The 14186-nt window shown below is 39.6% G+C and overlaps 1 protein-coding gene across 1 annotated transcript in view; it reads right to left on the reverse strand.

Moving 5' to 3' along the window:
• The window catches only part of PAPPA2 (pappalysin 2), a 293674-nt gene that overhangs the window by 215928 nt on the left and 63560 nt on the right, over positions 1–14186 (reverse strand). The window contains exon 2 of the mRNA XM_082266022.1: positions 4953–6009. Within this exon, the coding sequence (XP_082122148.1) occupies positions 4953–6009 (1057 nt within the window). The remainder of the gene's footprint in view (positions 1–4952; positions 6010–14186) is intronic.

Raw genomic sequence — 14186 nt, forward strand, 5'->3', positions numbered from 1 at the left:
AAATAAGTCCTACCCCGAAAATATGACCTAGCTTGATTTTCGGGGATGGCTGCAATATAAGCCCTACCCTGAAAATAAGCCCTAGTTAAAGTCCTTGTAAAACATGTAATACGTTTTGTAAAAAGATTATTTAATGTGCAGTGTGTCTCCTTGGATAACTTCATTGTGGAAAATACCATATTTACAGCGCCACTGGGCGCTCACGTGACCCACCGGAGAACTACTTCTCTCCTCCCGGCTGACGTCAGCGGCCCTTCCCTCTGCAGTGCTCGGAGTGGAGAAGAAGAGCTCCAGCATGTCACGTGAGTGCCCAGCAGCGCTATAAATAAGGTATTTTCCACAATAAAGTTACAGAAGGAGACACACTGCACATTATATAATATTTTACAGAATGGATTACAAAATTTTACAAGGACTTTAGCCAAGATTTTGGAATTACAGAATTTCATAATGCTGACTCGTGAGCTGACAGGGGGAGAAGGGAAGATACAACAGGGGACACAGGAACTTTTTAAAAACATTTTTTTTTTTTTTATTCCAGGTTTTTTAGAATATAGAGAGTGGTAAATGACACAGCACACACACCGTGCTGTCTATCATGCTTTAAAGGGTCAGGATATTTTTTTTCTAAAAGATGACATGACTGTATTTAAATAAATGTAGATTATTGTACATACCGTAAATAAATAAGACATTCCCTGAAAAAAAGCCCTAGCGTGTTTTTTTGTAACCAAAATGAATATATGACTCGGTCTTATTTTCGGGGAAACACGGTATGATCATTTTGAAGACCTTTAGGAAATGTATGCACAGTAGTCATGCATAATACTCTATAGCTTTCAAACTACTCTAAAGTAGTTAAAATAGCATTTTGATTTTTTTCAATTAAAATACTTAATAAGGTTAATAAGGTGTCATTGTTGCAACGGAAACATCAAATGATATTATTACATGTAATAATAAAGACTGAAATGTCACTTTCGCTTGTGGTGTATTTTACTGCAGCTTAAGGCATTGGTAGAGATATCACCTTTCATAAACCACAAGCTCCTGTGCATACCTTAAAGGAGCATTTAACAAGAACAATTTAGCTTAGGGAAAAGCACTGCTAACCTGCCAAATACTGCTACCTATTTCCAACCTAGCTAGAATCTTCAGTCTTACAGGACCAGTTTAAACAGAGAATAGTTGAGATTTTGTGTTCTGGGCATTCACACTGCATGCTTTATAATTGCCCAAAAATTTCTGATAGTTTTAAAGCCAAACTGAAGTCACAGAAACAAATATTAAGCCTTTTTCGCAGACATCACATCCAATCAAGTCTTCATGTAGTGTGGATGTACTTGCACAGTCCTATTATCAACAGAAGTTTAGTGTGAAATTTAGTGTGCCCCCCAGTGAACATTAGGAAAAAAAGGCTAATCTAAGGCATATCCGAGCAAAAATTAGTTAAAAAATTATAGGAAATAGTGCTACAGGAATGCACCCATGCCCAGACTATGGATACATTGTTGCGCTGCGGTATCACTCATGTGACCTCAATGCACGTTGTTCGCTGCAGTGCCATTCTTTCCTAATGGCATTCCCATGCACCTTACCAATGTATGTGCATTGCAGTGCTCCACAATGTACAATAACACACTACCATGCGCTATGCCACGCATAAAATGTGCTAGCACCGATTTTGGTGTTTTCAGTGCATTAGGCAGCACATTCAAATGAAAGGGCTACCTTAATGCGAAGCATGTTAAAGCAAAGCACAATACTCATGAGCACACATGCATTACCGCAGCACAACAGTGTAACTCCAGACTAGCATATTAACAATTGATAAGAGAGCTTTAAAACAAGCCGTCCCTGACTAAGCCATTGCTGATCGAACCTTTGGATTCATTCTCCTCAAAGATCAAAATGAAGCATCTAAAGTCAGATTTCAGTTACTTTCTTATAGTTTAGAAAAATCGACGTGCTTGCATTGGAAGGCTGGCAGGCTGCCAAAACTCTGGTGTAATACAAAGCAATACAAAAAAAAATACATATATATATATATATATATATATATATATATATATATAGTTACATAGTTAGTAAGGTTAAATAAAGACTCCAGTTCATCTGGTTCAACGTGCTTATGTCACTACCATTTCCCATATCCCTGTGTATTGTGTTTATTAACTACTTGCTGCCCGCCCACTGTCAAATGACGACGGAGCGGTGTTGCTCTCGTTCTGGTACGCCGTCATATGATGGCGCACCAGAAAAGCCTCTATCGTGCGACGATTGTGGCCGTGCCGTGTTTCTAGGACATGGCGTGACCCTGATCTTGGTAAAGAGCCAATGACATGGCTCTTTACCTATGTAATCAGCTGTGTCCGATCACAGCCGGTCACATGCAAATGAGGAAGCATCAGAGTGTGTGGCTCCTCCTCAAAGGGGAGCCTAGGAAAGGTAATCAGGGCACTGATCATCAGTGCCCTAATTACTGTAAAGTAAAAAAACAGTGCCCATAAGTCCCACCATCAGTGCCCATGGTGCCCACCATCAGTGCCCACAGTGCCCACAATCAGTGCCCACAGTGTTGCCAGTCAGTGCCTGCTCATCTGTGCTGCCCATCAGTGTCCATCAGTGCCGCCCGTCAGTGCCCATCAGTTCCGCCCGTCAGTGCCCATCAGTGCCACCTCTCAGTGCCCATCAGTGCCACCTTTAAGTGCCCATCAGTGCCGCCTAACAGTGCTCATCAGTGCTGCCTATCAGTGCTCGTCAGGGCCGCCTATCAGTGCCTTCTAGCAGTGCCCATCAGTGCTGCATATTAGTACCTCCTCATTAGTGCCACCTTATCAGTACCCATAAGTGCCACCTCATTAGTGCCCATAAGTGCAGCCTATCAGTGCCCATCAGTGCCGCCTCATCATCGCACATCAGTGAAGGAGAAGAATTACTTATTTTCAAAGTTTACTCACAGAAAATGAGAAAAACATTTTTTTTTTTTAATTCTGTCTTTTTTCTTTTTTTTTTTGTAAGAAATAAAAAACCCAGCAGTGATTAAATACCACCAAAAAGAAAGCTCTATTTGTGTGAAAAAAATGATAAAAATGTCATATGGGTACAGGTAGCATGACCGCGCAATTGTCATTCAAAGTGTGACAGCACTGAAAGCTGAAAATTAGCCTGGGCTGGAAGGGGGTCAAAGTGCACTGTATTGAAGTGGTTAAAATTCTCATCTATAAGTTCTTTGAAATTATCGACACTTCCAGCTGACACCACCAACTGTGGAAGGAGGTTCTACATTCCTACTGCTCTAACAGTAAAGAACTCCTAATGCAGTTTAAGGTTAAACAGCTTCTCGTCCAACTTCAATGAGTTTTGTCCCTATGCTAGAATCACTATTTAGATATGTGTATATTGTCATCATATCTCCTCTCAAGTGTCTCTTCTCCAGGGAGAAAAGGTTGAATGTTTACAGTCATCCCTGATAACTGAGGTTCTCTAACCCGTTTATTAGCTTTGTTGCCCTTCTCTGGACTCTCTCCAGATCCAACACATCCTTCTGGAGGACTGGTTACCAAAACTGGATGGCATTATCAAGATGTGGCTGAACCAGAGTTTTGTAAAGTGGTAGAATTATAGTTTTATCTCTTGAGTAGATACCCTTTTTAATGCATGCTAATAGTCTGCTAGCCTTGTTTACTGAAGCTTGGCATTGTATGCTATTGCTAAACATGTGATCTACTAGGACCCCAGATCTTCCCCCCCCCCCCAGTGAGTAACCCGCAGTATTATTTTTTGCCCATATGTGCTTTACTTTACATTTTTCAATATTAAACCCTATTTGCCATGTAGTTGTCCACCCTTTATTTAATTGAGGTCTTTTTGTAAAGTTGCTATATCAACAGTAAGACACAGAGATTGAACTATCTGTACCAACCTGAATATAATTTATGAACAAGTTAAAGAGATTTTTCCAAGGACAGAGCCTTGGGGTACCCCACCTAAAACGTCAGACCATTCAGAAGATATGCGTTTTACCTTCTAAACGGTCTGAAATTGTAAATGGGGTACCCCAAGGCTCTGTCCTGGGAACAAGCATGTTTAACTTGTTCATAAATGATATTGAGATTGGTATAAATACTTCAGTCTTTGTGTTTTCTGTTTATATAAAGCTAAGCAGAGGAACTTCTGTGCCTGTGCTGTGCTGTGAAAAAAGAAGGTATAAACATACAACAGTAGATCCATTGACATAGGATAACATTAAGTCAAGTCAGAGGTAACAGGACATTAATACAAAACATTGTCAACTCTGCAATAAATTCAATCAGTAAATTGGGTGAAAATGGTGAATACATTGCAACTGTATAGGTACACTTTAACATGGGAATACCTTTTAGGTCGTCCTGTGAATTGAAGAGAGTAATCCATAGAACCCAAAATCCATTTACAGGAACTACATGCCATAATGACTTCCTCAGAGAGGGTCTTGCTGGATAAATTTTATCGTCCAAACCCTCACCCCTAATGGGTGCATACTGTGAGGGAGCAGACCAGACCAGAGCAATAACAAGTGTACAGGTGTCGCCACTATACAATGGACCCAATGCCAAGGAATAGAGAAGGAGTACTGGGGTGGGGGGAAGGGGTAGGGGCCACTGCCACCATGCTTAGGGAAAAACTAATGTATTGGATGCCTGTGCTGTGATCTTTGAGAAATATTTTCTCCACAGGTTCACTTTTTGACTTTCCTGAATAATTCGAATTGACCATGGTGGGGGTAAAATATATGCATAATAATATAGCAAAACTGATAACATGGGTTACCGATAAATGAAATACAAAATAATTAACAAGATTATAAACCAATATAGTGAAATAATAGCACAATTTTATGTACCGACAGCTATACAAAAACTAATATGCACAATTTTAATATTTATGTAATAATTTTTATACATCCTTACCTCCCCTTTGCATCAGGATCAAAGCAAGTCTTGCTAGGATTGCCAGGTCCTTTGGTTAAACAACAGTCTCCATCATCATAATCATCTCTTGCGGTGTTGCATTCAAGGTGACATATTCCATCACCTTTCTTCCTGGAACTGCAAGGTCTGAAGAACTCACAATCACCACCATCATAGCCAGTAAGTAGATGCTTACATTCAGGATCACACTGATCATTGCCAACTTTCCCTGGCTCACAACCAGGAAGCACTACTCGATTCCGTAAGCTAGAGTTATGGACCTCCACTATGTTTAGCTGCCAGTGAATGCCATGTGGGCTATAAGCTTCTGATAAAGCCTCATGTTGTCTCTGTATTTGTTCAGCATTAACCAAAGGCCTGGAACCATCATTTTCACACAGATTAACCACCCGGTAATGGATTTTCTTTTCCCATTTTACCTCAGGCCTGCTATATCCAGCAGCCACATCTGGCAAATCACATAATGTTTTCCCACAAGGAATGAATAAGATGGAGGAGATCATACCCTTCACTGGCACAAGCCCTGGTACAACTTCTGGATACACCCCATCTCTGTATATATTCCATATATTCCTGGACAATAATGAGTAACTCTGTACTCCTAGTGAGGTCTGATAAATTCTCCTCATGAATTCAAATCTCAGCTGTTTCTGAGTCCTAACCTCGTTCCACAGATGGAGGGTGAAGAGATGGCCTCGATAGTGGTTACCAGTCTCTGAGTTGTCTCCACCAACCAAGAGGGATCTGCATAAAGATATATAAGCACTATGAAGGGGACCTCGTTGATTTTTTGCGCTTGCAACTTGTACTCCATCCACATAGAGTGACATTTGTTGCCCATCATAGCTAGCAGCAAGATGAGTCCAAGTTCCAGCATTGTAGCTTTGTGGAGACAGCAAGGTAGTAGCACTTGGAGAACGGTCAGTTCGGAGTGAGAAGTAGAAACGTGCATCTTTTTTTGACCCGAACACAGCAGGACGTATACCAATAGACCAACCACGGTCACTCACCACATGAGAGCAATTATCAAACATTCCTGGTAAAAGACACAAAGGGGGATAGCTGATAAGGACTTTACATATCAAGGCATAAGGGTTAAATTCTGTTATCAAAGCACATTGTAGAAGAAAAAAAAACCTTCACCTCTAGCCATCTGAAAACCAGTCAGAGATGGCTGAGTAATAAAGCCAACTTGACTTTTATCCCAATGACTGCAGGAAAAAATATCTCTTCACAGTGAATTGCAATTATCATGCACTTGCAGGTAGTCTCCTGGATTCATGCTATCATTAGTTTCTCAAGGACCTAATCAACACGTTCTAAAAACTACATTTCCCGACTGAAAATTAAATTTAAAAAAAACTACAGAAATCTGATGATTTTATAAACATTTTCTTAGCATGTCAAAGCAGCATGACAATTGACATTTTTTTTTTTTAAAGCACACCTTTTCCTCCACTTCCCCACTTCCACTATAAGCCAATTAAGGCTCATGTGAACATTATCCCAATTTCATGTTATATAAGTCACTGAAGTTCTCAAATTAAGGAGAAAGAAGACAGCATGAAGATCTCGAAAGCAGTCATAAGAAAATGTGTAAAATAAAATAAAAAATCTATTGCTGCTAATGACATTAATTATAAAGATAGATACAACGTGTAGAAAGATAAGTAGTTGGTTAAAAAGAAAGATAGATAAAATTATTGTATTTTTTGATTTGTTTGAGCAGTTCTACAATATAGTAGTTTATAAAAGAATGGAGCCTGCTAACAGGACTTTTGGGCTTTATTTATCAATACATTGTGACAATATTACTACAAATTATTTTGGCTAATGATTACACGAAAATAAAATTGAATTATACTTTGAGGGACATGAAATACGTTCTTGAAAACATGTAATTGTTAAAAAGAAATAATGCAATATGCTCCTATTTAGCTTTTTTATTAACCACCATGTTATCCCTTATTAATTCTTAAAAAAAACATTTCTTTCCTTCATCCATTACCTATATTTCATGCATTTTCTTTTTACCATATTATGCCTTTTTATTAGTTTTCACTCAGTTAGACCAATCTTGTAGCACAACATTTAAAAAAATAAAAAATAAAAAAAATAAAAATTACACACAATTTAAATAAATGTATAATGGTTTGCTGCAAAAAAAAACATAATTTAAGCATTTATAACTCAGCTTAGTTTGGCACTAAAAGGCGGTGCACAGGGTGAGTTAGACAGCAGCTGTCTATTCTGTGCCCTGCAATGGCATGAATATGTGGACATCCAGGCATGATTTTAATACCCCCAGGCAACTTCACTATGTGACACTTCTCTACATGCAAATGATCACCTCAGACCACCATTCATTATCTGTACAGGAAGGTGAATTACAAACCCTGATGTTTCTTGCTTGTGATGTAGAAAAAATGATTAGAGAAGGTTTTCAAAACAGTGGGAGGCATAGTTTTCTTTTTTTGGATAGACTACAAGCAATCTGTGAAATTGCTGTATTGTTTTGTATAGAAACAAAAACAACAAAAATAAATACAAAATAAAAAGAGCAAATACAATAGTAATAAATACGTTACTCTTTATACCTCTACAGCTCCTTCCACATTTCCAGTTACGGCATGAATGTCACTCAGCATTTTCGCTATCAGAAGTTAAAGGAAAACAGTGGTGCAGTTGCCACTAATTTCGATTTAAACCTATCTTAGGCTAAGTTTAAACTGCAACAGTTTTTGAAGAGCAATCTGTGGTGGATTGCTTTCCACAGTTCAACAGATGGGAAATCTTTCAAAGGGGACACTAGTTCTGGTGACAACTAGGGATTTCTTTTGGAGGGACTCCCTTACTTACTGTTTTGGCTATGGGACAGAACGTGAGGGGAAATCTCCCCAATGAGACAGAGATGTCAGAAAAATACAGATAGGCATTATACCTCTCCCTTACTCTATCCAAATTAAAAAAAAAAAATTGTGGTTCTACTTTAACCACTAGCTGCCCAGGTTAATTCTGACACTTCTCTCATAAATGTAAAAAATCAGCATTTTTTTTACTAGATAATTACTTGGAACCCCCAAACATTATATATTTTCTCAAAGCGAAGGCATGGCATGTTGGTAGTTGCAGTTTTTTATGTCACACGGTGTTTGTGCAGCGGTTTTTCAAACACTAAATTTTTGGAAAAAATACAATTTAATGAATTATAGTGCACGCAAACACAATATAATACCCAAATTTTGTTTTAAAATGTAAAAGATTATGTTACACAGAGTAAAAAGATAAAAAACATGTCACGCATTAAAATTGTGTACGCCCATGGAATGGCAACAAACTACGATATGTAAAAATGTCCATAGGCAACGCTTTAAAAGCCTGTAGGTTATGAGTTTCGAGTTACGTAGGAGGTCTGGTGCTAGAACTACTGCTTTCGCTATGATGTTCATGGCGCTACTTCGCATTAGTAGGGTGATCACCATTTGTGTTAACCTTTGAGCATGAGCACAGGGCGCTTTTTTTTATTATTATTTATTTTGTTTACATTTGTTTACACTTGCTTTCTATTTATTTTTTTTTTACAATTTTTTATGTTGTCACAAGGGATGAACATGTGATAGCATGGGCTATGACAGGTCCTCTTTATGGAGAGATCTGGGATCGATACCCTTGGCTAGGGCACGAGCACCAGTGATGTCACTGCCTGTATTCAGTGTGAATATCTCCTAAACAGTGCAAGTTTAGGAGGTATTCACTGTACCTATAGATAAGCCTTATTATAGGCTTTCCTGTAGGTACAAGTCAAAAACCTGAGTTTACTACCACTTTAACCTTTTAGCTGCCATAGCCGTTTTTTGCGTTTTTGCACTCATGTTAAAAAAATAATTTTAAGCCTGAAGATTACATAAACCCCCAAACATTATATATTTTCTGAAAGCAGACACCCTAGCCTAGAGAATAAAATAGTGGTATTAAGGGCAAACAAATGCCAAAAATTACCCACATTTTTGGTAAAATAAAAAAGAGAGTAAATAGATACCCAACATGTCAAACCTTAAATTTGCGTGCGCCTGTGAAATGGCAACAAACTTTAGGACCTTTTATTTTCTATAGGCAACACTTCAAAAGCCCCCTATAGGTCATCAGTTTAGTGTTACAGAGGAGGTCTTGTGCTAGAATTATTGCTCTCACTCCAGCGTGTGCGGCAATATGTAACATGTATATTGCAATCAGCGTTTTCAAGCATAGGCACCCCGTCGCATGTTTTTATGTTTGTATGTGAGTATATGTAGGGGTGGGCAGCCTCAACATTTTTTTTGGGGGGGGGGGGGGTTTGTGATTGGTTGTAACTTTATTCTTTTTATTAATTTTTTTTTTTCATCACATGGGACAAAAAGTCCCTTATGTGATGATTTTTAGGTGACAGGTTCTCTTTATTGAAACTTCTTTTAGACCCTGAATGTCTCCTCTGGGCTCCACTGGATGCATTGCAATACACACTTTCCCGGGTATGCTAGCCAGGGAAAGTGACAGGTGACCCGGAAGTGATGTCATACATGTCACTTTCCGGGTCACAGCAATAAGGGGAGGAGAGCAGACGTGTATCCACTCTCGTCCCCCTCCACCCACTGGCACCCACCATATTGATCCCAGGCCCACAGATGAGCAAGCGGAGTGACCTCACTTCTGATCTTGAGCAGTCAATGCTTTTAAGTGTGGCTCTAAGATTTCCAGTTTTGTTTCTGGTGTCCTCCACAGCTCCTGACAGCGGCATCTACTTTCTGTCTTCTTAAGAAAGAGCTGAATTTATTCTCTCTTGAGAAGGGGAGATTGAGGGGGGATATGATCAACATATACAAATACATACAGTAAGTGGTTCATATAGTGAACTTGGTGTTGAGTTATTCACTTTAAGGTCATCACAGAGGAGAAGGGGGCATGCTTTATGTATGGAGGAAAAGAGATTTAACCTCCAAATATGGAAAGTTTCTTCCAAGTGTAGCACCTGCCTAGGTAGGTGCTAGAAGAGAGAGTATAGTTTTGGCTCCTTCTGGTTACCAGAGAGATTGCCAGGTGAATTTATATTGCTCTCTGTCTACCAGAGAGCAGGATCTGTTAGTGAAGTCTGCTCATTGGTGCTCAGGTGCAGCTCAGCTTGTCTGAAGTGTTTCACACTGGCATTTTGGACAGTGGGAGGAAACCTGACAAATGAGTGCACAGACGTTTACTACAGCCCTGGTGATTGGCAGAGGAAAGTGCATCAGTGCATGCTGAGTTACTGTATAAATGTCAAGGGCACATGTGCTCTGGGTCTTTCAGCTGGAGAGTGGGGTCCCAGAGGGTGAGGGCAGCTGCCCCTCCTCTGTAGAAGCTGCCATGCAATCTAAGGTAGTCGACCTGAGGGCCTGAGAGTCAGAGAGAAGCTGAATCAGAGATCCTGCAGAACTGACTGGAAGGGAGACACTGGAAAGGATCTGATTCTGCCTACAGTGAGTACAGATCTGTGTTGTGGGGCCTGTCCTGTGATGACCCCACCTTCTGCTAGAAGAGTCAGTGGACAGGTGTCAGTCAAGGTGATGCTAGAGAGTGTCCTGAAGATAATGTAGTTGCATCAAGTTTACTGCTATAGAGAGCAAGAGGACTTAATTCTTCCATACAAGTTGCATTATGGTCAAAGCAGTGTGTTTGCTTCCACAAATAACTTAGTGAGGTCAAGTGAGAGTTATCCTTATCTAGTGTGAATAGTTCAAGTTGGAGTATCCCACTATTCTCTTCTGCCATCCAAGTTCCACAATAAATATAAAACCAAATCCTCTGGACTCTTTATTGAGTAACGAGCACCTGGGAGTAAGAATGGATGTGTGAAAAATCCCATAGTGACTGCCTGCAGGTAATCAGACAGAGAACCAAAAAGTCATCACACAGCAAGCCCTATGGGGACAGTGCTACAGCTGTAAGAGCTGTGAAAATGTGGAATAGACTTCCTCCAGAGGTGGTTCTGGTCAGCTCAGCTCAGTAGATTGCTTTAAAAAAATGCCTCGATTCATTCCTAAATGTATATAAAATAACCGGAGGCTAACATTTATAGGTAAAGTAGATCCAGGGAATATCCGATTGCCTCTCGGGGATCAGGAAGGATTTTTTTCTCCTGCTGGAGCAAATTGGATCCTGCTTTGCTGGTTTTTGTCCTTTTATTGGTTAAACTAAATGGACTTGTGTCTTTTCTCAACCTGACTGTCTATATACTGTAACTATGTAACTATGATGACACACTGGGGCTCAACAAGAAACCACACTGGTGGATTACATGCTCTTATCCTTATGCATCTTGAGAGTTACCACTTTTGATTTTTAATAAAGTCTTTTCCTATGTACTGCACTTAGTTGGAGCCCTGTGCTGGTACCTTTATATATTGCAGAGAATAATTCAAACTCATTGAGGAGCTGCCACAGATATCTTTAGACCTATGGACTTTTTATTATAATCCGATACCGACGTGTATATGTGGTATGGTTCTTGCGCTATTGTGGATTCTGCTTGTTACCTTGATGCTGCACCACGGGGACTGATACTATAAAACAGTTGTAGATATTAATTTATTGGGGGTTGTGGTGCGCTTCAGGGGTGTGTAAAAACATGTTAAAGTGCTTGTGTATAGTTTTCAACTTGAAATAAATAAATAAATAATGTTGCAAAAGTATACTATATGCCTATTTCACATAATTCTGCTATATCTATGATTCTTATATATGTAGTTATATATGTAGTTAACTTGTGTAGATATAGTTCCAAATGCGGTTATATAGCATGCAAATGTGCTTCTTATAGGTGCTATTTTAACCACTTAAGCCCCATAAGATTTTACCCCCTTCCTGACCAGGGGGTATTTTGCGATTCGGCACTGCGTGACTTTAACGGACAGTTGCGCGGTCGTGCGACGCTGTATCTAAATGAATTTGGCGTCCTTTTTTTCCCACAAACAGAGCTTTCTTTTGGTGGTATTTGATCACCTGTGCGATTTTTTGATCACACGCTATAAACAAAAAAAGAGCGTAAATTTTGCAAAAATAGCAATATTTTTCAAATTTTTTTATATGAAATTCCCCCCCAAAAAAATGTAAAAATCAAAATTTTTTAACATTTTCGGCCAATTTGTTTTATGCTACCTATGTTTGGTAAAAAAATCGCAAAAAGCGTATTTTGATTGGTTTGCGCAAAAGTTATCGCGTTTACTAACAAAGGGAAAGATTTTTGTCATTTTTTTTTTTTTTTTAACGCGTAATGGCGGCGATCTGCGATTTTTTTTGCGGTACTGCGACATTGCGGCAGACAGATCGGACCCTTGACTGACATTTTTGACACTTTTGGGGTTACCAGTGACATTTCTACAGTAATCAGTGCTATACATATGCACTGTTACTGTAAAAATACACTGGCAGTGAAGGGGTTAACTTTTTTTTGAAAGGGAGGGGCTATGTGTGTCCCTAGGGGCGTGCTTTCTACTGTGATTGGCTGTGGCTTCAGATGTATGAAGAGTGATCAACGGTTCTACAAAGTAAAACCGTATGATCATCCTTCATACACAGGGGAGAATGACAGGCAGCTTGTTTACACAAGCCGCCTGACTTTCTCCCTCTCCCCCACCGATCGCAGAGTGACCGGCGGACATCGGGTCCGCCGGTCACACGCGCGGGGGGGTCCGTGACCACGCGGGAGCGGGAGCGCGCCTCCGGGGGCGCGCGCTCGCTCCCTAGACCCTCACAAGCTAGTGACGTAGCCCTACGTCACTTTGCCTGTGAGGGGCTGACTGCCGACGTAGATCGGCGTTAGGCAGTCGGCAAGTGGTTAAAGGTGCTCGGTGCTTTTAGTGGTAATCCCAATATAAATATAAATATTGCTAGACAATTCATAAACAATGTATCAAATATGTGCAAATAGGCGAATACACATATCCTAAAATGTCCAGTCAAAACACTTATATGACATGAAACTTTGCTTCTTATAGGTGCTATTTGAAGGTGCTCAGTGCTTATAGTGATAATCCCAATAAAAATATAAATATAACTTGACAATACATAGAACAATGTATCAAATATGTGCAAATATGCAAATACACATATCCTAAAATGTCCAGTCCAAACAGTGCATATAACCAATCTTCAATAGAAAAGCTGCTTCAAATTGTTTTATATATATATATATATATAAAATAAACAATATTGTAAATAACAGTGAATAAGTGATTTGACTTCTTTTCCTCCACCTTGTGCCGTGATTACACTTCTAGGTGTGCTAAATTCTCACCTCAATTTCGAGGGTAATACGCCTGTATTATGTATCTGGAAAGGTAATGGTTCCTTATCCTCCTCCTCCTCATTAAAAGGATGGGGCCATCCTTTTAATGAGCCCTAAGGAGGAGACATATATACGTAAGGAGACCGTACCCTAAGGAAACCATTAAAGGAGCCCCAAGTGATCATACGAGATCGGGAAGATATATAGGATCCCCCTGGAAGGATCCGCTGCCAACAAGACACCACGCTGGAACAGAGGAGGATAAGGAACCATTACCTTTCCAGATACATAATACAGGCGTATTACCCTCGAAATTGAGGTGAGAATTTAGCACACCTAGAAGTGTAATCATGGCACAAGGTGGAGGAAAAGAAGTCAAATCACTTATTCACTGTTATTTACAATATTGTTTTTTTATATATATATCAAGCAATTTGAAGCAGCTTTTTTATTGAAGATTGGTTATATGCACTGTTTGGACTGGACATTTTAGGATATGTGTATTTGCATATTTGCACATATTTGATACATTGTTTTATGTATTGTCAAGTTATATTTATATTTTTATTGGGATTATCACTATAAGCACTGAGCACCTTCAAATAGCACCTATAAGAAGCACAGTTTCATGTCATATAACTGTTTTGGCAGGACATTTTAGGATGTGTTTATTCGCCTATTTGCACATATTTGATACATTGTTTATGAATTGTCTAGCAATATTTATATTTATATTGGGATTACCACTAAAAGCACCGAGCACTTTTAGTCCCCGTTCACACTGGTCGCCGTAGGTCGCCTTCCATAGAGAAGCTGCGGACCCGTTTTAATAGGAGCGACACAAGTCGCTCCGACTTAGAAAAAGGGTCCGGAGCTTCTTTGGGGCGACCCGGAGCGACCGTCATAGACTTCAATAT

This window comes from Pelophylax lessonae (genome assembly GCF_965119305.1).
Source record: "Pelophylax lessonae genome assembly, chromosome: 8".
In the NCBI taxonomy this organism is placed as follows: Eukaryota; Metazoa; Chordata; class Amphibia; order Anura; family Ranidae; genus Pelophylax; species Pelophylax lessonae.